This window comes from Myotis daubentonii, chromosome 14, assembly GCF_963259705.1.
Source record: "Myotis daubentonii chromosome 14, mMyoDau2.1, whole genome shotgun sequence".
NCBI lineage: Eukaryota > Metazoa > Chordata > Mammalia > Chiroptera > Vespertilionidae > Myotis > Myotis daubentonii.
The window spans coordinates 14,456,001-14,474,966 of NC_081853.1; the positions used below are offsets into that span (position 1 = coordinate 14,456,001).

Consider the following 18,966-nt stretch of genomic DNA (forward strand, 5'->3'; position numbering starts at 1 on the left):
AAAAATATATTTTAAAAAAAGAAGAAAAGCACCCGGCTTTACCCGTCGGAACCCCATTTACTTCTCACATAATCCATGAGGTTAAATATTCTTATTGTTCCCAATGTGTAGATAAGGAAACTGAGGATCAGATGAACCGAACAACTTGCCATTGCACTGTAGGATCTTGTCACCTGAGAATTACCTGCACAGGTGACCCCTGGAAACGTACCTGAGCAAATATCTTTAAGGGAGCTTTTCCAGCATCCTTAGGATTCACGGTGAACTCGGCCAGGTTGTTGACAATGCACCCAGATTTCTCCAAACCTGGCCCGTACGCTTGGACCTGGGGCAAAAGGCCAATAATGATTGTCTTTCTGTGCAATGAATGCCCCCAACTAAATCCCTATGTGAAGTCTGGTGACCAGGGCCACCAGCTTTACAGCACCTACATAACAGGAATGGTTACTGGAAGGAAAATGCTAAAGTAGGTTCTAACTTAAAAAACAGGACCATTAACCTCTCACGAAAGAGAAAATTCTCTATAACCAGGCCCCAAACTAGGCTGGGCTCCTTGCCTTATTCTGAGCTGACATGGAGAACTTCTAGTAACTGGATCAGGGACCTCCAGCCATGCCCAATTCCAATGTTACCCTTTGCTACAAACAACATTCTAAATGTGTGCGGCCCTCAGAGAGCAAAGGACCGGCAGACAGTCTATGGACAGCTGCCCTGTGGGCCAACAGCAGCACACAGGGGGCCTGGGGCCTCCTCCTGTCGGCCAGGCTGGCTCAGACTTGATGCTTATCAGTCTGCAAAGGGCGTGAGAGAAACTCTTGGAAACACGGAAAATACGGCTCTAATTTAAGAGAAGGGAGCTGGGGAGAAAAAAAAACACACCATTATCCATGGAACATCTTGAAATAATAACCTCAGAAAGTGGCAAGACTGAAATATGATGCTCCAGGTTGCAAGGAAACAGCTTCCTATGGAGCCCCCTGCATGGGCCATGCTCTGGTCTAAGGGCTGTCTCTATGCATGTTAGTGACCTCCTGGAATCATCCCAGAAGCTCTAGGAAGCAGACACTCCTATCATTCCCACTTTATAGCGGAGGATACCAAGAGTCAGAAGTCAGTTTCTTGCCCAACATTAGAAAAATACTCAGTGGTACCACTGTAGGCCCGTTTCCTTCCTAAACTCTACAAGACTCCCCTCTGTCATCTTTTAACACGCTGCTTAAGGCACCTCTCCGGGCACTAGGGAGAATCCCAGAAGCCAGAAAAGAGAAGCCAGAAACATAACAAGTTGACTCACCAGATCTGGGTTATAGTCTCCTGTGGCCGGGTGGATGAAGGCCATGTACGGACTGTCCTTGATGTCCTCGTCATCACACATGATGTGAACGGCATATTCGCCAGGCTCCTTGGGCCAGTACTTGACGTCACACGATCCATCATTCTGGTCGTCATAATCAATCTTCGCCTGGGAGGGGCCTTCAATGGCGAACCCTGGGGGAGGGGAGGGGGGTGGAGGGAGGGCTCCCTGGTTACATGGGGGAAAGGACCTATTCTATGTTACTGTCAACTCCCTCCCTCTGCCTGCCTAAAAGCCAAGTGTTGCCCAGAAGATTGAAACCTGTTTGTGTCCCTTTCCCACAAAACCACGTCTACTGAGTCTTACTAGAGATGGAAGAATTGGATTTTATACTTTTTTAAAATATCATCTAACAATAAGGTCAACCAGCAAACCTTTGTTGGCAATATGGAAATGTACCAAAAGCCTTAAACCAATGCCCACCCTTTCCCCTACCAAATCCGCATTTGGGCTTTTATCTGAAGGAAATAACCAAGGATGTGTGTAAACAGATACAAGGATAAGCATTGTTTTTATAGTAAAACCCTGGAAATAACTGGAGAACCCGGTAAGCTATATTCATGCAATGGAATTCCATGGAAGTCATGGAAAATTGAGATATGTTCTATATTTATCTGAGGCAGGAAGATAAAAAGACTTCCCCCAGATATTTTTTGTGGCAGATAAGTACTTGTATGTATATGCACAGAAAAAAGTCTAAAAGGATACGCCAAAAGGTTTAATAGTATCTCTAGTCTACAAGGATAGACTGAAATATTTATTTTCTCTCTAGAAGAAAAAATTTAATGTAACTTCTTATTTTCCCCCTTTTGCTTATTTTTAGTACCTGAAATATAGGTTCTCAAACTATGGCCACTAGGCCACACCTACCCACTGCCTGTTTTTGTAAACAAGGTTTTACTGAAACAGCCATACTCTTTCGCTTATGTATTTTCTACTGCTGCTTTCATGCTACAACAGCAGAGTCGAATAGGTGTGGGAGAGAATATGACCCACAATACTAAAATATTTGCTATCTGATCCTTTGAAGAGAGAGAAATACTGGCCAACGATCTAAAATGATCATGTATACATCAGGTGTGTACTTAAAATGCATTCAGTTATGCTCCAAAGAATATTTACTCCCTAAATTTCTGATTTCAAAAACGTTAATTCATTCATCTAAACTAAGGAGCAGTCAACAATATTAGTTGAGTGCCTACTATGTTCTAGGCACAACATCCATAGAAAGCCTTTAGTGAAAGCATGTCAAATTCACAGCCCACGGGCCACATGCGACCCACCATGAATATTTGTGTGGCCCAGCCAATATAACAACATATAAGAAACGTTTTAATAAAAATTTTGTAACTTAATTTTTACAATATCCTGTTACACATATTATTAATAACGAACTACAATGTTCGCTAATGACTGATTACTATAATCATGTTGCATTCATTTCCCTTACGTGCCTTTCACGCAGGCGCACCATTTCTCTCCACTAGTGCTAGCAGCAAATATTTTAGCAGTCGATTGCCACGTCATTAGTCTTGGACTGACTTGTTTGGTGCGCGCAACAGGAAATATTTCGTTTTCGGAGAACAACAAAAACAGGTTTATTTGCGTTACGCTTATTAATTTGTGCAGTTACCTGTGTCTGGTAAGTTAATGTTCAAGAAAAAATATTAATTTTTATTAAAATGTTCTATTATTTTATGTTAACGATTACTCATTTCTTTCAGCCCTTTGTATTCATGCATGTCTCTATCGAAATAAACCTATGTTTCTATGAAAATTGAAGCTTTTGTTTTTTTGCGGCCCACATAAACTTAGACCTTGTTTATTTGGCCCGTGTTAGCCTTTGAGTTTGACATGCTTGCTCTAGTGAACAAATGAATGAATGAAGCAGAGAGCAGCCTGAAGGGCAGGTGGAAAATGGGAACTGCAATTCCACAGCAGTGTGCAGAGGCGGCCTCAGGTGGTGAGGAGACCAGGAGGTTAAAGGTAGTGAGGCTCAGGAGGCCCCCAACTCTCGGCCTAACAGTGGGCCCAAGCACCCCTATAACCTCAGCCCTACAGAAGCTGCTGGTCAGCTGCATCCACTTACCCAGAGACCCCACCTCAGCGCCAATGGACTCCACCACGAAGTCTGCTGACCGCCCCACAATCCCGCCGTGGAGGCCAGGGCCCCAGGCACGGACTTTCTGCATGCCTGCTTCAGGGCCAACTTGAACTTCAAAGGGGCTAAAAGGAAAGGAACAGAAGGAGCATTAACGAAGAGTCAAGAAGGGGCTAAGTACAGCCATAAGCTGTTTATGCCTATTCTTTCCACTTGCTAGATCCTCTGACCCGCAGTCCCAGTCTCCAGCCAAGCCCTTCCTCCACGCAGGCCCCCCTCAGCCATTGTTAGGTCAACAATATAATGTGCTGTCTCAAGGCACTCGGGGGGCCACTGGGTTGGTGCTCAAGCCACACTGCCTTGCACTGTCTTTCTGGTCATTGACCGTTTGTGTGCAGGGCTCACAAGGCTGTAACAAGAAAACTAGGTTGAACAGGCGTTAGCTCATACATTAATGAATGTGTTGTAACTTTTATGCAGGAAGTAAAAAAAAAAATAGTTTGCTTAGATTTTCAGAACCCTATAATATAATATGCCCAGATATTTCTCAAGGTAAACTGAATTTATTCAGAGTTTAAAGTTGCCCCCAGAAGAGCTGGAAAACACGTAAACACAGGGCAGGCAAACTGCACGCCCACACGGCAAAGCTGCAGACTGGCCCCTTGATTCCTGCCTGCGCTCACGTAGAGGACTTTAATGTAAACCATAGCAGATTTTACCCCATGGCATTCCTGAACAGAGGCATGCATTGAAAGAAAGAGAATCCCAGTTTATATAAGGGTATAAAGACACACAGTCCATTTGCTCTCTATTACTGCTCCTTCTGGCTTCCCCGCCTCCCACCAGGCCCAAACCGCCGGCATTTGATTTAAAGCAAGGCAGCTGAAACCACAGTGACTTTCTGCTGCTTTTGAGAACAGGCCAAATGTCTGTGAACTGCCAGAAAAAAAAAATGTTTGCAACAAAGCAGATCTCTTTCCCTCCTGCAGCTCAGGAAGCCACCACGGTGAGCCTGCCCTGGGCCCAGCACCTCAGAGACGTCGGAACAGAGACTCACCTCTTTGGAATGTGGTGTCCCCCCCATGTGATGGCAATGCTGTACTTTCCCGGGGTGCTGGGGTAATACTCGAACGCATAGACTCCATCCAGAAAACCTTTTTGCTTCACCAGCTCCTCCAGGCCCTCTGTGAGAAGAAAACACACCCCCTTTCCAATGCAATCCTAGGCTCAGAACGAGAACCCGGAAGACAAGAACAGAATGACAGAAATATCCACAAACGTGGTCACAGAGGAAAGCAAGTGGGCCACCCAAGAGGGTGGGACCCCTAAAACCTGAGAGATTAATCCAAAGCTAAAAACGGGCCCGTCTCTGCTTCAAATTGTGGGGAATTGGAAGATTTCAGCTAGCTGGCTTTCGTAGGCTCTCTCAGCTACGAGGGGGCCACGCAGCCGGAACCTCCAGGGACTGTGTAAAATCTAGTTGCATCTCAATTTTTCCTCAACAATTCTACCCATTTTAGCTCCCCCCAAAACTGGGGAGGGAATGGATGAGTATTTGACATGAGTTCCAGGTTCGTGTCCTGGCATATCTTTTTCAACTGAAGCCGGACAAAGAAAGTGAGAACGCTCTTCTGTGCTATCGACAAGGAGACGGATTTTAGATGCTCTACCACAAACTCCGGAGCAAGCCATCAGGCAGGGACTTGTTTGATGTTGAGCCTTGAGGTTTGGCTGAGAAAGCCATTTCGTCAAGTGAGAATCTAAGGTCAGGAAAAAAATCGCCTCCTTGGCTCCTGTAGCAACAAGCCAGGAGGGAGGGCAGCCGCAGAGCAGCTTGGCTCTAGGTCTGAGCAGTCTAGAACCTTGGCTGCCCTTGGGGCTCAGCCTGCCCCAAAGCTTGGTGCTCTGAGGTCAAATATTAACTTTCTGGAACTCAGAACACCCCTGCCCAGCCTGCTGGGAACACAGGGTAAGAGCAGTTTTAGCATAGGAAGCTCAAGATTCCACAAGTCAAGGGCTTCTGCACCTGCAACTAGAAATGCCGAGCTGCTCATCTGTCCCAGGAGAAAACTCGAGGATGGTCCTCACCCCCATCCTCACATCAACTGTCTCCCTTCCCAAAACAGGGAGCGAGAATGAGTTGCAGGGTACAACCCATCTCTCCACGAATGGCATTTATTTACCAGGAAATTTAACCTTAGGGAATCTGATTCCCCTTCTATAAGCACTGATCATAGTAATTAGGTGCCTGACATAATTGCATAGTCTATAAAATGTAACCTATAGTGGGAAAATCACTGGCTTCGGAGACTGTGCTTGAATTCCAGCTCAGACACCTACAAGCTGTGGGACCTTGGGCAAGATCTTTCCTCTCTAAGCCTATGTTTCTGCAAATAAAAAGGGGGCCCCTTCAGGTTGCTGTCCCAACCAAAGACAGCATTTCCCAAAACTCATTGCATTACTGCTCCTTCTACTCCCAGAAGCCTTAATACAATGTGAGTCTGCAGAACCACCACTGTCCCCGCCTGCAACCAGGACAGACATTACAAATCAATCACTGCTTCCTTGCCGATGGAGCCCAGGTAGCCTGAAGTCTTTGACACAGATCTCTGGGATACATGGATCAGAACTGGCCATGGGGTGAAATCCATATGCCAGGCTACAAACGTGGCTGAAATCACACCTGAGAGGAGGGAAGAAAGGAACACTTACTAGGACCCTTCACAGTTACGCCAAGCTCCCCGCTTCCAGCAGCTTTGGTGTCAACTTTGAAGTCCGCCGTCTCCCGGATGCGGATGCCTTTGGGCTGCAGGCCTCGGCCACTGGCCCGGCAGGCGTTTGGATTGCAGGCTGCAAGCACAATTTCGACATCAATTCAACCTTTCATTCTTTAGTCAGAGTTGAGCAAGCCAAGGTAATGTGGAGCCGCCCGCCAAGAAAATATTTGCTCTGCACAAAGAGTATGCGGCAGTTGCTGGGACCAGGGGTCCCGTTTTGGGAGCACACCAGGCAGCAAACAAGGACACAACATAACTTTGTCCAGCCACGCTGCGGAGGGACTGGAGAAAGTTCCTTTGGCGAAGAAAGCCGGAGGGCACAGTGTGGACTCCCCGGGCTCCTGGTACCGGCTGAATCCTGGCATGTATCCCCTCGGTGGTGAAGCAGAGTTAAGACCTAGTGCTGGACACTGTTCAAACCTCATTGCTATACTCAAGGGCCCACTAATTGGGAAGACTGGGCTTCTTCAAGTCAACTTGAAAAATGTAGCGCTTGAAAACACCTGACCGGGCTCCAAACTTTGGGCCAGTCATTTCTAAAGGTATAAACAGTGTCGTTTTCCCCATAAGGAGCCAGAAGATAGCTCGAAAGGAAGCCAGTGCAACCCTCCACTGGCCAAGGCAGACAACCATTGCAGTGCCTTCCGTCACAGGTCCTAGGAATGTGGGCGGCTGGGAGTGCAACTACTAGCGATGAACGCCCCTCAATGTTATTTCTAGATCTGGTTAAAAAAGCTAAACTTGTAAGTATAAAAATTAAGGGCAAAGGTAGCTTCCAATATTCCTTACATGAGGTGCACAAAACTACTGCTCCCTGGAGTCATCAGAAGGTTGATTATAAAGACTTCCTTGAACCCTAGGAATTCATTGTCAACATGGGCAACCTTCTGATTAAATACAGAAATGAGAGATTAGTGGGTAAAATGTCACGTTGTTTATTAAGAGACTTTTCCTTCCTAAATCTGATACTGCGTATTTGACAGCTCTCTATACACTATGTGCCTCGAACCCCAGAGGAGGAGACTTCAGTTTACTTCATGGAAGGAAGGTAATTTCTCCTCTGGCCCCTCCTCTCTGCAATGTCCTCTTTGGCTATTTGGCAAACAATTGCTTCCCTAAGATACATACACACATCCTTGGAGTTAGAGATGATTTTAGGTGGTTCGTGGATGAATGTAAGTTTATGGTAGCACTTTATGGCAAGTAACGTTGGTTTTTTACTATGAAAATGATGTCAGCTTCTTTTTTATATAAAATCATCTAAGTAGAGGGAGGATTAGTACATCAAGAGAAGAACTCTAATAAATAAATTCGATCCAGTACAAGTGATGGAGACACATGCCGGGAATGAGAAGGGTAATCCATGAGAGAGAGGAGGTTGGGAAACACTACTGGAACTAGGATAGCCGCTCAAATGCTTGCATTATGTCGAAAAGACTTTTGTTAATGAATATGTTGGGGGTTTTCAATTTGTCAAGGGGAGAAAAGTTGGTCATACCAGGAGTAAGTCACAGGACTTCCCTTAGAGGGTTTAAATGTGTCTTTAAAAAAAATAAATACTCATGGAAATTCTGTACATGGGCAATGGTCTCCATATCAAAAGGGTAACTACTTAGTTCATATAAACACTAAATAGAGCTGAAGAGTTGGAAGGAAATTGCCAGATTCTCCTCCGTTGTGAAATGTTTAAATGTAATTAGAGAGCAGGCTTGGGGTCTGGCTGGACAAGCTGTGAGAACAACTGTACTGTCATTTCCTGAGGCCACAAACAGCACAGGCTCGCTGACATTTGCAGGCAGCACAAAGACCTGGCACCAAAGCCCCACCCAACCAGCCCTTACCAAGCAAGGTGCCTCGGGCCCAGTGCTCTCAGCTAGGAAGCCAACAGCTTCGGGGTCCAGGCGGCCCAGAGGCAGGATTCAGAGGAGGAAGCCAGGCCTGCAGACGCAGATGCAGGACAGAACAGGAAAAGGCAAGTATTGATTAAAAAAGGCAGCAGAGCTAGGGATGAGGGTAGGGGGAGGAAGAGCAACAAGGAGAAGGAAAGAGACTAATAGGAAAACACCTGCTTCCCCTGCAGAGGGAGTTCAGCAGTGTGGTTAAGGGGTCAACAGAGACCTGGGTTCTACTCCTACCGGCGCCTAGCCCTTACTCACCGACACCTTATGTTATCTAAGTCTCAGTGTCTCCATCTGTAAACTGGGGATACTAACAGCACCTGGAACACACAGGCTGGTGTGACAATGAGATGCAATCGTGCTAAGTGCCTGGCAGCCCAGTGAAGGCCAAACAGTGGAGGCTGGGGGGGCACCAGCAATGCTATTGCTGCTAACCTCAGCCCCAGGCGCCAACCCCGCTGCGGCCTCAGTCCTGCACTGCTCAGTGAGGAATGACTCTCCTGGACAAGTGTTTTGGGGAGGATTAAATGAGTAAATACAAGTAAAGCACTGAAGTCACTTCGTGGCTCATGGGAAGATATTAATATCTTGTGGACAAAGTAAGCCACTTGCCACAGAAAGGGGACAGAGGAGTTCAATGACCATTCTCCTGGCCTTGGGGCCCAGCCATGTGCACAGACAGCACACCTGGTCAGCCACCCCAGCACTCACCTTCCCCAACCTGTACAACGAAGGGACTCTTGGGAATGGTGTCCCCAGCAAAGGTGACCTTGACCACGTGAGGGCCAGGATGCATTGGTTTGTATACACATCGATACACCTGGTTTCCTTTGTCTTCCACCAGCAGCTCCACGGTGTTCTTCCCCTGGGGATCTTCTACCTCAACCCCAATGTCACCCACGCCGGCACCTAGGACAGAGCGAACATTCCATAAGCCCAAGTCACCTTCTTGGAAAGCTCACTGCTGGTGAGTGTAAAAGCAGATACAAAATGCAAATGGTCCAGCCAGCGTGTCTCAGTGGTTGAGCATCAACCTATGAACCAGGAGGTCATAGTTTGATTCCTGGTCAGGGCACATCCCTGGGTTGCCGGTTTGATCCCCAATAGGGGGCGTGCAGGAAGCAGCCAATCAATGATTCTCTCTCATCATTAATGTTTCTTTCTCTCTCTCTCCCTCTTGCTTCCTCTCTGAAATCAACAAAAATATGTATTTCTAAATCTATATATATAAAAGCCTAAGTGACTGGCTGACCTGCTGACAGGCCGACCGGCTGGTAGGTATGATGCAAACTGACCACCAGAGGGCAGACGCTCAATGCAGGAGCTGCGGGATGACAGCAACTTTGCAGAGTGACCTCTTGCACTCTGGGACCCCTGGGGGGATATTGGACTGCTGGTTTTGGCCCAATCCCCGCAGGCCAGGCCAAGGGGCCCCACCTGCCAGAGGGACCCCACTCACTCCAAAGATACCCTTTGAGCCCCGGCGCTGCCCCAGTGGGGCTGGCCAGGGAGGGACCTTGGGAGGTTGGCTCCAGGGCGTGTCTGGCCCCTCTCGCCCTGCCAGCTACTCTGTAATTAATTTCCTTTCAATGTGCACGAATTCGTGCACTGGGCCTCTAGTAAATAAATAAATGAATAGAACAAAATGCAAATGAAGGAAACAGAGGCACTCAGAAGGGCCACACCAAGACATTAACACTCTGCCATGGGGAAGGATGGTGATGGCTGAGCATTCCTTTTTTCCCATTCTGTTTTGTAAATTTTCTACACTGAAAAGAAGGCAATTTCAAGAATTATCTTATTCATCCCTCCCCACCCAATCCAACAGGACCTTGCATAGAATCATCTAGTAGATGATTCTTCAAACTTAGTTTCTTCAGAAGAAAGGCTGGTTTTGAAAAATCTAAAAATATAACCAATACATTTGAAACAGAGAACAGACTGATGGTCGCCGGAGGGGAGAGGGATTGGGGCCTGGCTGAAAAAGGTGAAGGGGTTAAGAAGTACAAACTGGTAGTTAGGGAATAGTCACAGGAATGTAAATTACAGCATAGGGAATATAGTCAATAATACTGTAATGACTATGTGTGGGGCCAAGTGGGTACCTGAAATATTGGGGTGACCACTTTGTAAAAAGTATATAATTATCTAATCACTATTCTGTACACCTGAAACTAATACATAATAATACTGAATATAAACTGTAATTAAAAACTTTTTAAAAAATAAATTAAAAATAAATAAATTTATAAGGGTATGGGGGCAGGAAGGGAGATGGGTTGATGAAAGTTATTTTTGTTGTTGGTTGTTCAACTTAAAAGACAAAGGTCAGGCATCCCGAGCCTTTGGGTTCCTGAGGATTATCTCTGGCTTTGCAAGGAAGCCTGATCCATGGAAGAGGGCGCGATACCTGCTGTGTAGATGTCAAAGTAGGTGGGCTTATTGGCGATGTTCCCTGTGGCTTCCAAACCCGGGCCTTTCGCGGTGACTTTACTGGCATCTCCCTGGGCCTTGTCGACATTCACTTCAAATGGGCTCTTAGAGATATGCTGTCCTGCAAAGAGCACTGTGACCTACAAGTGACAGAGAGATGATAAACACTCCCTTCTCCCTGCCCAGTGAGGCGACCAGGAAAAGCCACGTGCTGTGTGACCCTCTCTTCCCTCCTCCTGATTATCCACACAAAGGGGCTGGACCAGGAGCCCCGCTAGAGGCCTGAATGGGACTCCCACTTGACTCCATCAGCCATACGGCGGGCCTGGGATATCCGACCTTCAGCAAACTAAAAACTCTTACATCTGGTGTTTAGCCTCTCTAGTAGGATACAAACACTTCTATTCTAATCTCTAGACACTGAGCCCTTTAAGGCAACACTGACGAGGGCCACTGTTCCCCAGAATACAATGTACAGTTCCAGGATTTTAAACCTAAAGTCAATGTATTTTTCAAGGGACCGAGGTCATTCCCAGAGACATGGATTTGGGAAAAAGTACAGATTTCCATCTAAAACTTGAGCCAGAGTGCTCATCTCTTAAATTTGAGGGTTAGGCTTCCTAGAAAGTGAATAAATTAATTATATCATAAATGCTTTCTTCAAGATTCATGATGTTCTAAAGGTTAATTCTATATGGCCATGGTTCCAGGTGAATTCACTAAAGCCCAAGGTGGTGAGTATGGTCTATATCTCAGTGGCATGGTACACAGGACAGGCCTATATGTGCTGTTGAAGGCTTTCTTCCAACTAACAGTAGACTCCTCGATCAGTCAGTCTCTGCAAGACTTTTTTGGTCCCCATCCCATAAGCCAACTGGACACCAACTCAAACAGAATTCAAAATGTTGCTGAGACAAAGGGTCTGAGGCCAAATCCCCAACAATTCCCCAGATACATGAGTGGGCTATTGGCTTCCGCTACAGTCCACTGGCCTTCTCCATGCCGGCAGATGCTCTAGAACACCTCGAAGGGGACATAAGGCAGCATTACAGACAAAGCCCAGGGCTTAGCATCTATACTCCAGGCATGTAGCTACAACCATTATTACCTAGACAGTTAGAAAAATCTGATATTACAATAACCTAGTGGAATTCAACCAATCAAGATTATTAGCTAATATCTCAAGTCCGGTTTGTGGGGATCCCAAATTTTTCTCTAATGAGCACGGATACTTTTATAATCAGGAAAGAAAATCAGAAGTTAACTTCAGAAAACCCTTTCCTTCCACACATATCGAAGCAAGCCCAGAAGAGTAGTCCAAGCAATAGCCACGACACCTCATCTTACTTTGTGCAGCCCGGTGACCTTGGGCAGATACTCCACCGAGTATGTCTTGTTCTTGTCGCTAGCAGGGGTCACTTGTGCCTAGGATGGAAGATGAATGACAGTCAGAGCTAAAGTACCAGGTGTGAGTAAAAGAATGCTGTGCCAGCCAATCTCCTGCCGCAAGCTGGCAGGTCAGGCACCTGTCCTAGCTATTTCCTGCCCCACTATTCCTGAGGACACCCCAGGGAAGGAAGAGCCTGAAGTTACAGAAACAAATCATGTAGCACAAAGGTATAACCAAGTCAGGACTCTCTGCTGACTCAAGAGCTGAAACTCTCTAAATGAGAGAGACTATAAAGCAAGGAACTTAAAGCTTCGTTGGCCATGTAGTAATTAAGCATTTATGAAATGCTGGGCCCAGTGTTAGGTACCCAAAACAAAACAAATCAGGCAGAATTCCTGACCCAGTGGGAGAAATGGACAGTATGCCAGTAAACTCAGAATTTCAGATCGTACATAGCAATAGGAATATATAGTCTTAAGAAGATAAGTAGACAAAAGGAACTGTGTGCAAAGGCTCTGAAGGGAGAATTAAAGGCTGGTCAGAGTGAGAAGAGAGTAGGACATTAGTATTGTTACTATATTGTATTGTATTTTATCAGTACTGTATTGTTATTCTGCCCATTAGTATTTTGGTCATTAGTATCTAAAACCTCAACTTGCCCTACTGGTGTGGCTCAGTGGTTGAGCATCAACCCATGAACCAGGAGGTCATGGTTCAACTCCCAGTCGGGGCACATGCCCAGGTTTCAGGCTCAAGCCCTAGTAGGGGGTGTGCAGGAGGCAGCCAATCAATGATTTCCTCGCATCATTGATGTTTCTCTCTCTCTCCCCCCTCCCTTCCTTTCTCTGAAATCAATAAAAATGTATTTTAAAAAAACAAACAAACTCAACTAATGAGGCCTTTGCTAAATTCCAAGTATCCTTTATTTTATTAAACACTGTGTCCCTGGGTATCAATTTATACTCATTTTCAAGGTACAGCCCTTGAGCAAGTTACTTTAACCACTGTGAGCCTCAGGATCCTTTTGGTAAGAAACAGTGTTTGTTGTGAACTTCAGTGGGGAAAATGGAGGCACAGTCCCTGGCCCTTGACAAGCTTCCTGGGATGCTGACAGGGGAGGCAGCACCCTCCGACATACCTCCTCTTTGTTCCCTTCTGGGTCCTCGACAAACACCATCAAGTCTCCTTGCCCGGCGCTGATGGTGTCCACAGTGAACTTGGCCGGCTGCTTCACCATGTTTCCAGTGGGCTCGATTCCTGCCAGAGGTTTACACAAGCACATTTCAATCTGGCCAGCCCTGACACAGGCCATCACCCACCGTGTTCCCTTCAGGAAACTGAGAGATGGGACTCAGTCCTGCAGCCACCACATGGGAGATAAGGGATAAACTGCCGTGTCAAGAATAATCCAATCGGTTCCAACCCCTAATTCTGTCCTTGTTAGTTAAGCAACAATCAATTCTGAAATATTCAGAGCAATTCGGCCAGAAATGGGTACAATTATGAAAATGATGTGTGACTAGCAGGAGAGCTGGCATTGAGAGAGGTGATGGGGGGGGGGGGGATGAGGTATGGGAGAATGGCTCATTTTCCATTAAAGACCATTTTGTATTATTTAACATATTTAAAAATTGCCTTCAATTCTTTTTAATTAAACTTTTTATTTTGAGATGATTGAGCAAACTAATTTGAGACAGATTCACATGCAGGTATGCAAAATAATGTCCTTTATCCAGTTCCTCCAATGGTTACATAGTACAAAACTCTACACAGTCAAAATACAGACCATTTCCATTCCCACAGGGATCACTCCAGTCGCCCGTTTATAGCCACACCCACTCCCCTCCCATCTCAGCCCCTTCCTACCCCAACAACCACAAATCTATTCTCCATCTCTAATTTTGTCATTTCCAGAATATTGGAATCATATGCTATGCAACATTTTAAAATTGTCTTTTCCCACTACCATAATTCTTTGTAGATTCATCCAGGTTGTTGCCTATATTATGTTTTTGTTCTTTTTATTGCTGATATGAATGTACCACAGTTTGTATAACCATTTACCCACCGAAGGGCAGTACCCAGTTGTCTATTACTAATAACGCTGCCCTAAACATTCCAGTATAGGTTTGTGTGAACATGTTTTCATTTCCCTGGAATAAATGTCAAGGAATGCAACAACTGGGTCATATGGTAATTGCCTGTTTAGTTCTTTAGGAAAAACTGCCAAACTTGTGTTCCAGTGTGGCTGGACCATTTTACTTTCCCACCAGCGATGTATTCATGATCCGGATCCAGTTTTTCTGCATCCTTGCCAGCATTTGCTGCTATCACTACTTTCTACATTAGCCATTTTGATAGGCCATAGTGGTTTCAAAATGGATTTCTCTCCCTAGCAAGTTGGTTCAGTGGATAGGCATCGGCCCACGGACTGGGTTCGATCCCGGTCAAAGGCCCATGCCCAGGTTTTGGGCTCAATCCCCAGTAGGGGGCGTGCAGGAGGCAGCCAATCAATGATTCTCTCTCATCATTGATGTTTCTCTCTCTCTCTCCCTCTCCCTTTCTCTCTGAAATCCATAAAAATATGTTTAAAAATCAATGGAAAATATCCTCTTGTACTTCTATATTTCTAAGCACTTCTCTACAGCAGCAATTTTAAACTTGCTTGCCACAAGGATTTTTAAAACATGCAATATCTATTTGGTCAGGGTCACTGACCTCTTTTCCCTTATATTGTCAAATTTAAAAATGACAACAGCAGCTCTGGCCAGTTGCTCAGCTGGTTGGAGTGGTGTTGAGTTCAATTCCTGGCCAGGGCAGGAATGACTCTTCCCCCATTATTCTTCTTTTTCAAAATTGCTTTCGCTGCTTTTTCATATACATTCTGAAATAATACCCATTTCTATGTCTACAAAAAAAAATCTTGCTGGGATTTTAATAGCAATTCTGTTAAATCTATATGACAATTTGGGAAGAATGGACATCTTTACTCTAACTTTCTCAACCCATGGAAGCAGTTAATATGTTTCTCCATTTATATAGGTCTTATTTGATTTATTCATTACTGTTTTATGTTGTTTTCAGCATGTAAATCTTATACAGGTTTTATTACATTTATACTTATTTCTCAATTTTTTGAGCAAATGCAAATGGTATGCTATTTTCAACTTCGGGGTTCTTTTGTTACTTCTAGTGGACAAATACAATGGATATTTGGATGCTGATCTTATAGCCTGAGACATTGCTGAACTTATTTAAGGAGAGCTTTTTAACAATTTTTTGAAAGCATTTTCTTGTGGACTATCATGTCATCTGCAAATAGGGACAGTTTTATTTATGTCTTACTTTCCGATATGTCTTTTATTTCCTTCTCTTGCTTGCTGTATTAGCTAAAACTTGCACCCTGATGCTGAACAGCAGTGGTGAGAACACACCCAGGCTTTCACCATAATTATACTAATGACTGTAGGTGTTTTGTGGTAGCTACTCTATATCAAATTAAGGAAGTTCTCTATTCCTCTTTTTCTGAGTTCTTATCATGGATGGCTGCTGAATTCTGTCAAACGCTTTTCCTGTATCAATTGACATGGTCATGTGACTTTTCTTCTTTAGCCTGTTAATATAGATTATGTTGACTGATTTGCTAACAGCATGCCAGCCTTGCACCCCTCGAATCAACTCCACTTGGTCATGATGAATAATTATTTTTATATATTGCAAAATTCTATTTGCTAATATTTTGTTAAGGACTTTTACAACTTTATTCATGAGAGATATTGGTCTGTAGTTTTCTTTTTTTTGGCATTGCCTTTGTCTGGTTAGAGCAATACTAGCTTCATAAAATGAATTGGGAAGTGTTCCCTCCTCATATTTCCGGAAGAGATTGTGTAGAACTGGTGTTAATTCTTCCTCCAGTGAAATCTTCTGAGCCTGGAGATTTCTTTTCCAAGAGCTTTCAAATTACAGATCTGATTTCTTTAATGGTTATAGAACCACTCAGGTTATCTACTTCATTTGGCTGAGTGTTGGTAGCCTGTGGCTGTTGAGCGAAGTCTATTATAGTTATCCATATTTTTGCTTACCATGTTCATTCTTCCTGGATTCCAAGATTCCTTCTCTTATTGCTTCCTTTCTTCCCAGAGAATTTCCTTTAGCCATCCTTTTAGGATAGATGTACTTGTGAGAAATTCTTTGTTTTCCTTTATCTGAGAATGTCTTGATTTCCTCTTCATTCCTAAAGTGCATTATCCCTGGATATAGGATTCTGGGTTGATCGTTCTTTTCTTTCAGCACATAAAAAATGTTGTGCCACTTCCTGTAGATGAGAAATTTCTCATCTAACCAATATAATAAATAAGGTGTCATTTCTCTTGTTGCTTTCAAGCTTTTACTGTCTAGTTCCTTGAAGTCTGTCCAAGACAGCGGTTCTCAACCTGTGGGTCGCGACACCTTTGGGGGTCAAATGACCCTTTCACAGGGGTTGCCTAAGACCATTGGAAAACACATATATAATTACATATTGTTTTTGTGATTAATCACTATGCTTTAATTATGTTCAATTTGTAACAATGAAATTGGGGGTCACCACAACATGAGGAACTGTATTAAAGGGTCGCGGCATTAGGAAGGTTGAGAACCACTGGTCTAAGATGTGGCTTGGTGTGGACTTTTTTTTTTTTTTCTTGTTTTTTTTTTTATCTTGTTTGGGTTTAGCTCAGCTTACCAATGTTGTGGAGTTTTCAGCCATTATTTCTTTGAGCATTACTTTAGCCCCACCCTATTTTTACTCTCCTATGACATGTTAGATGTTTTGTTATCATCCCAAAGGTCCCTGAGGCTGTGTTCATGTTTTTCAGTCTACTTTCTTTGTCATTCAGATTGGGCAATTTTTATTGTTCTATTTTTCAGTTTGCTGATTCTTTTCTCTGTCTTCCCACTCTGCTATTGAGCTCTTCCAGAGAGTTATTTCAGTTACTGCATTTTTCAGTTCTAAAAATTCCATTTGGTTCTTTCTTATCTATATCTTCTACTTCTTTGCTGAGATTTTTTTGTGTTTTTTTTCCCTTTTGTTTGAAGTGTGTTTGTAATTGTTTGTTAAAGCCATTTTTATACTAGCTGCTTTAAAATCTTTATCAAATAATTCTAACATCTCTATTACCTCAGTGTTGGCATCAATTGATTGTCTTTTTCCATTCAGTTTTACCTCTTCCTGGTTCTTGGATTGGTAAGTGATTTTTGCTATTTAAACCTGGATAGTCTGAGTATTATGCTATGAGACTCTGGGTCTCACGTAAACTTTGTTTTAGCGGCCTTTTTATAGGACCACTTCAGCAGGGGAAGGAAGGGAGCAGGCCTTATTACTGCCAGTTGGGGAGGAAGTCCAGGCTCCCTATTCAACCTCCGCTGATACTCAAAGTGAGGGGGGCTTCTCATTACTGGTAGGTAGAGGTGGGAGTCCCAGCTTTTATTAGGCTTCCCCTACCTGAGGCTGGAAGGGGTAGGAATGCCTCATTGTTACTCAAATGGCCTCTACTGACATCACTGGGGTGGCTTCCTTATCTATGGTGCAAGTCTAGGCTCCCCAGTTGGCCTTTGTTGGTGCAGTGGGGCAGTTTTTGCTGGAGCAGAGCAATGATTGTCTAAAAGTGCTCTGCCCTGCTAGGCTGCCCTTTCCCGGTCTTCTGGCCAGAAAGAGTAGGCTTTTGTTGGGCTTTTTGTGTTTGCGCCACTGGTATTTCCAGCTTGTCAGCTTCTTCAGTTCCAAGTCTGGGATACACGAGGCAAAAGGAAAACCAAGGAACTCATTACTGACAGTCCTCGGGCTCCCAGTCCCCAGCTGGTATGACTTCTCTGTCAGAGTCTTCATATGTTTGTTCTGTGTAAAATGCCCAGGGATTTTAGATGTACTTAGTGGGAAGACCTGGAAAAAGTACTTCAACTCCATCTTCCCAGAAGCACAAGTTCAAGTATTATTTCTTTTTAAGTTTTTCATCGTGGAGAATTCCAAGCCTCTGCGGAGACAGAGAACTGCATACCTATCACCCAGCTTCAACAACAACTAACTCACGGCCTGCCTAGCTTCACACCTGCACTCCCGCCACTTCCCTCTTCCTGTGTGATTTTGATACATATCCTAGTCCTCATATACGTCATTCATAAGCATTCACTATGTATCTCTAAATGACATTTCAGCCCTAGCCGGTTTGGCTCAGTGGATAGAGCGTCTGCTTGTGGACTGAAGAGTCCCAGGTTTGATTCCGGCCAAGGGCACATGCCCGGGTTGTGGGCTCGATCCCCAGTAGGGGGAGTGCAGGAGGCAGCCAATCAATGATTCTTCTCTCTTATCATTGATGTTTCTATCTCTCCCTCTTCCTTCCTCTCTGAAATCAATAAAGAAATATATTAAAAAACAAACAAATAAATAAATAAATGGTATTTCAGAATATCTACATCCAAAAAATCCCATTAAAAAAATTAACAGTAATTTTTTAATATGATCAAATATTGTCAGTGCTCAAATTTCTGATTATCTTTTAAGTGTCATGAATTTGTTTCAACAATCAGCTGAAGCAGGATCCACATAAGGTTCATATATTACAATTGATTGCTAAGTCTCTCAAATCACATTAAATCTCCATCTCTTCTTTTCCTTGTCACCAGTCTGTTAAAAACACTGAGTCATTTGCTACTACACTCTAGATTTGTATTAGTTTTCCAATAAATAAGTGACTGTAAAATACTGGTGGTAGATTATCATATAGTAAGATAATATTCACATATTGTTAGGTAAGAAATGCAAATTGAAGAAAACACATAGTTGGAATTCACTTCCAAATATAAAGAATAGAATAGAATAGAATAGAATAGAATAGAATAGAATAGAATAGAATAGAATAGAATAGCAAAGCTGGGAAGGAACAACTCAGAATGAAGGAATGGGAAGCAAGCTTTCAATTTTCATTGTCTACATTTTTCTTTTGCTTCAAATTTACAGAGTGATCACATCATTTAAC

At 43.9% G+C, this 18,966-nt stretch overlaps 1 protein-coding gene across 8 annotated transcripts in view; it reads right to left on the reverse strand.

Moving 5' to 3' along the window:
- Positions 1 to 18,966, reverse strand: part of FLNB (filamin B) — a 137,167-nt gene that overhangs the window by 57,623 nt on the left and 60,578 nt on the right. For all 8 annotated transcript variants that reach the window (XM_059663127.1, XM_059663124.1, XM_059663123.1 and 5 more), the window contains exons 5-13: positions 13,092 to 13,210; positions 11,911 to 11,988; positions 10,541 to 10,703; positions 8,842 to 9,039; positions 6,168 to 6,305; positions 4,513 to 4,639; positions 3,444 to 3,580; positions 1,295 to 1,488; positions 212 to 325 (exon numbers count right to left, since the gene is read on the reverse strand). In XM_059663127.1, coding sequence (XP_059519110.1) covers positions 212 to 325; positions 1,295 to 1,488; positions 3,444 to 3,580; positions 4,513 to 4,639; positions 6,168 to 6,305; positions 8,842 to 9,039; positions 10,541 to 10,703; positions 11,911 to 11,988; positions 13,092 to 13,210 — 1,268 coding nt within the window. The remainder of the gene's footprint in view (positions 1 to 211; positions 326 to 1,294; positions 1,489 to 3,443; positions 3,581 to 4,512; positions 4,640 to 6,167; positions 6,306 to 8,841; positions 9,040 to 10,540; positions 10,704 to 11,910; positions 11,989 to 13,091; positions 13,211 to 18,966) is intronic.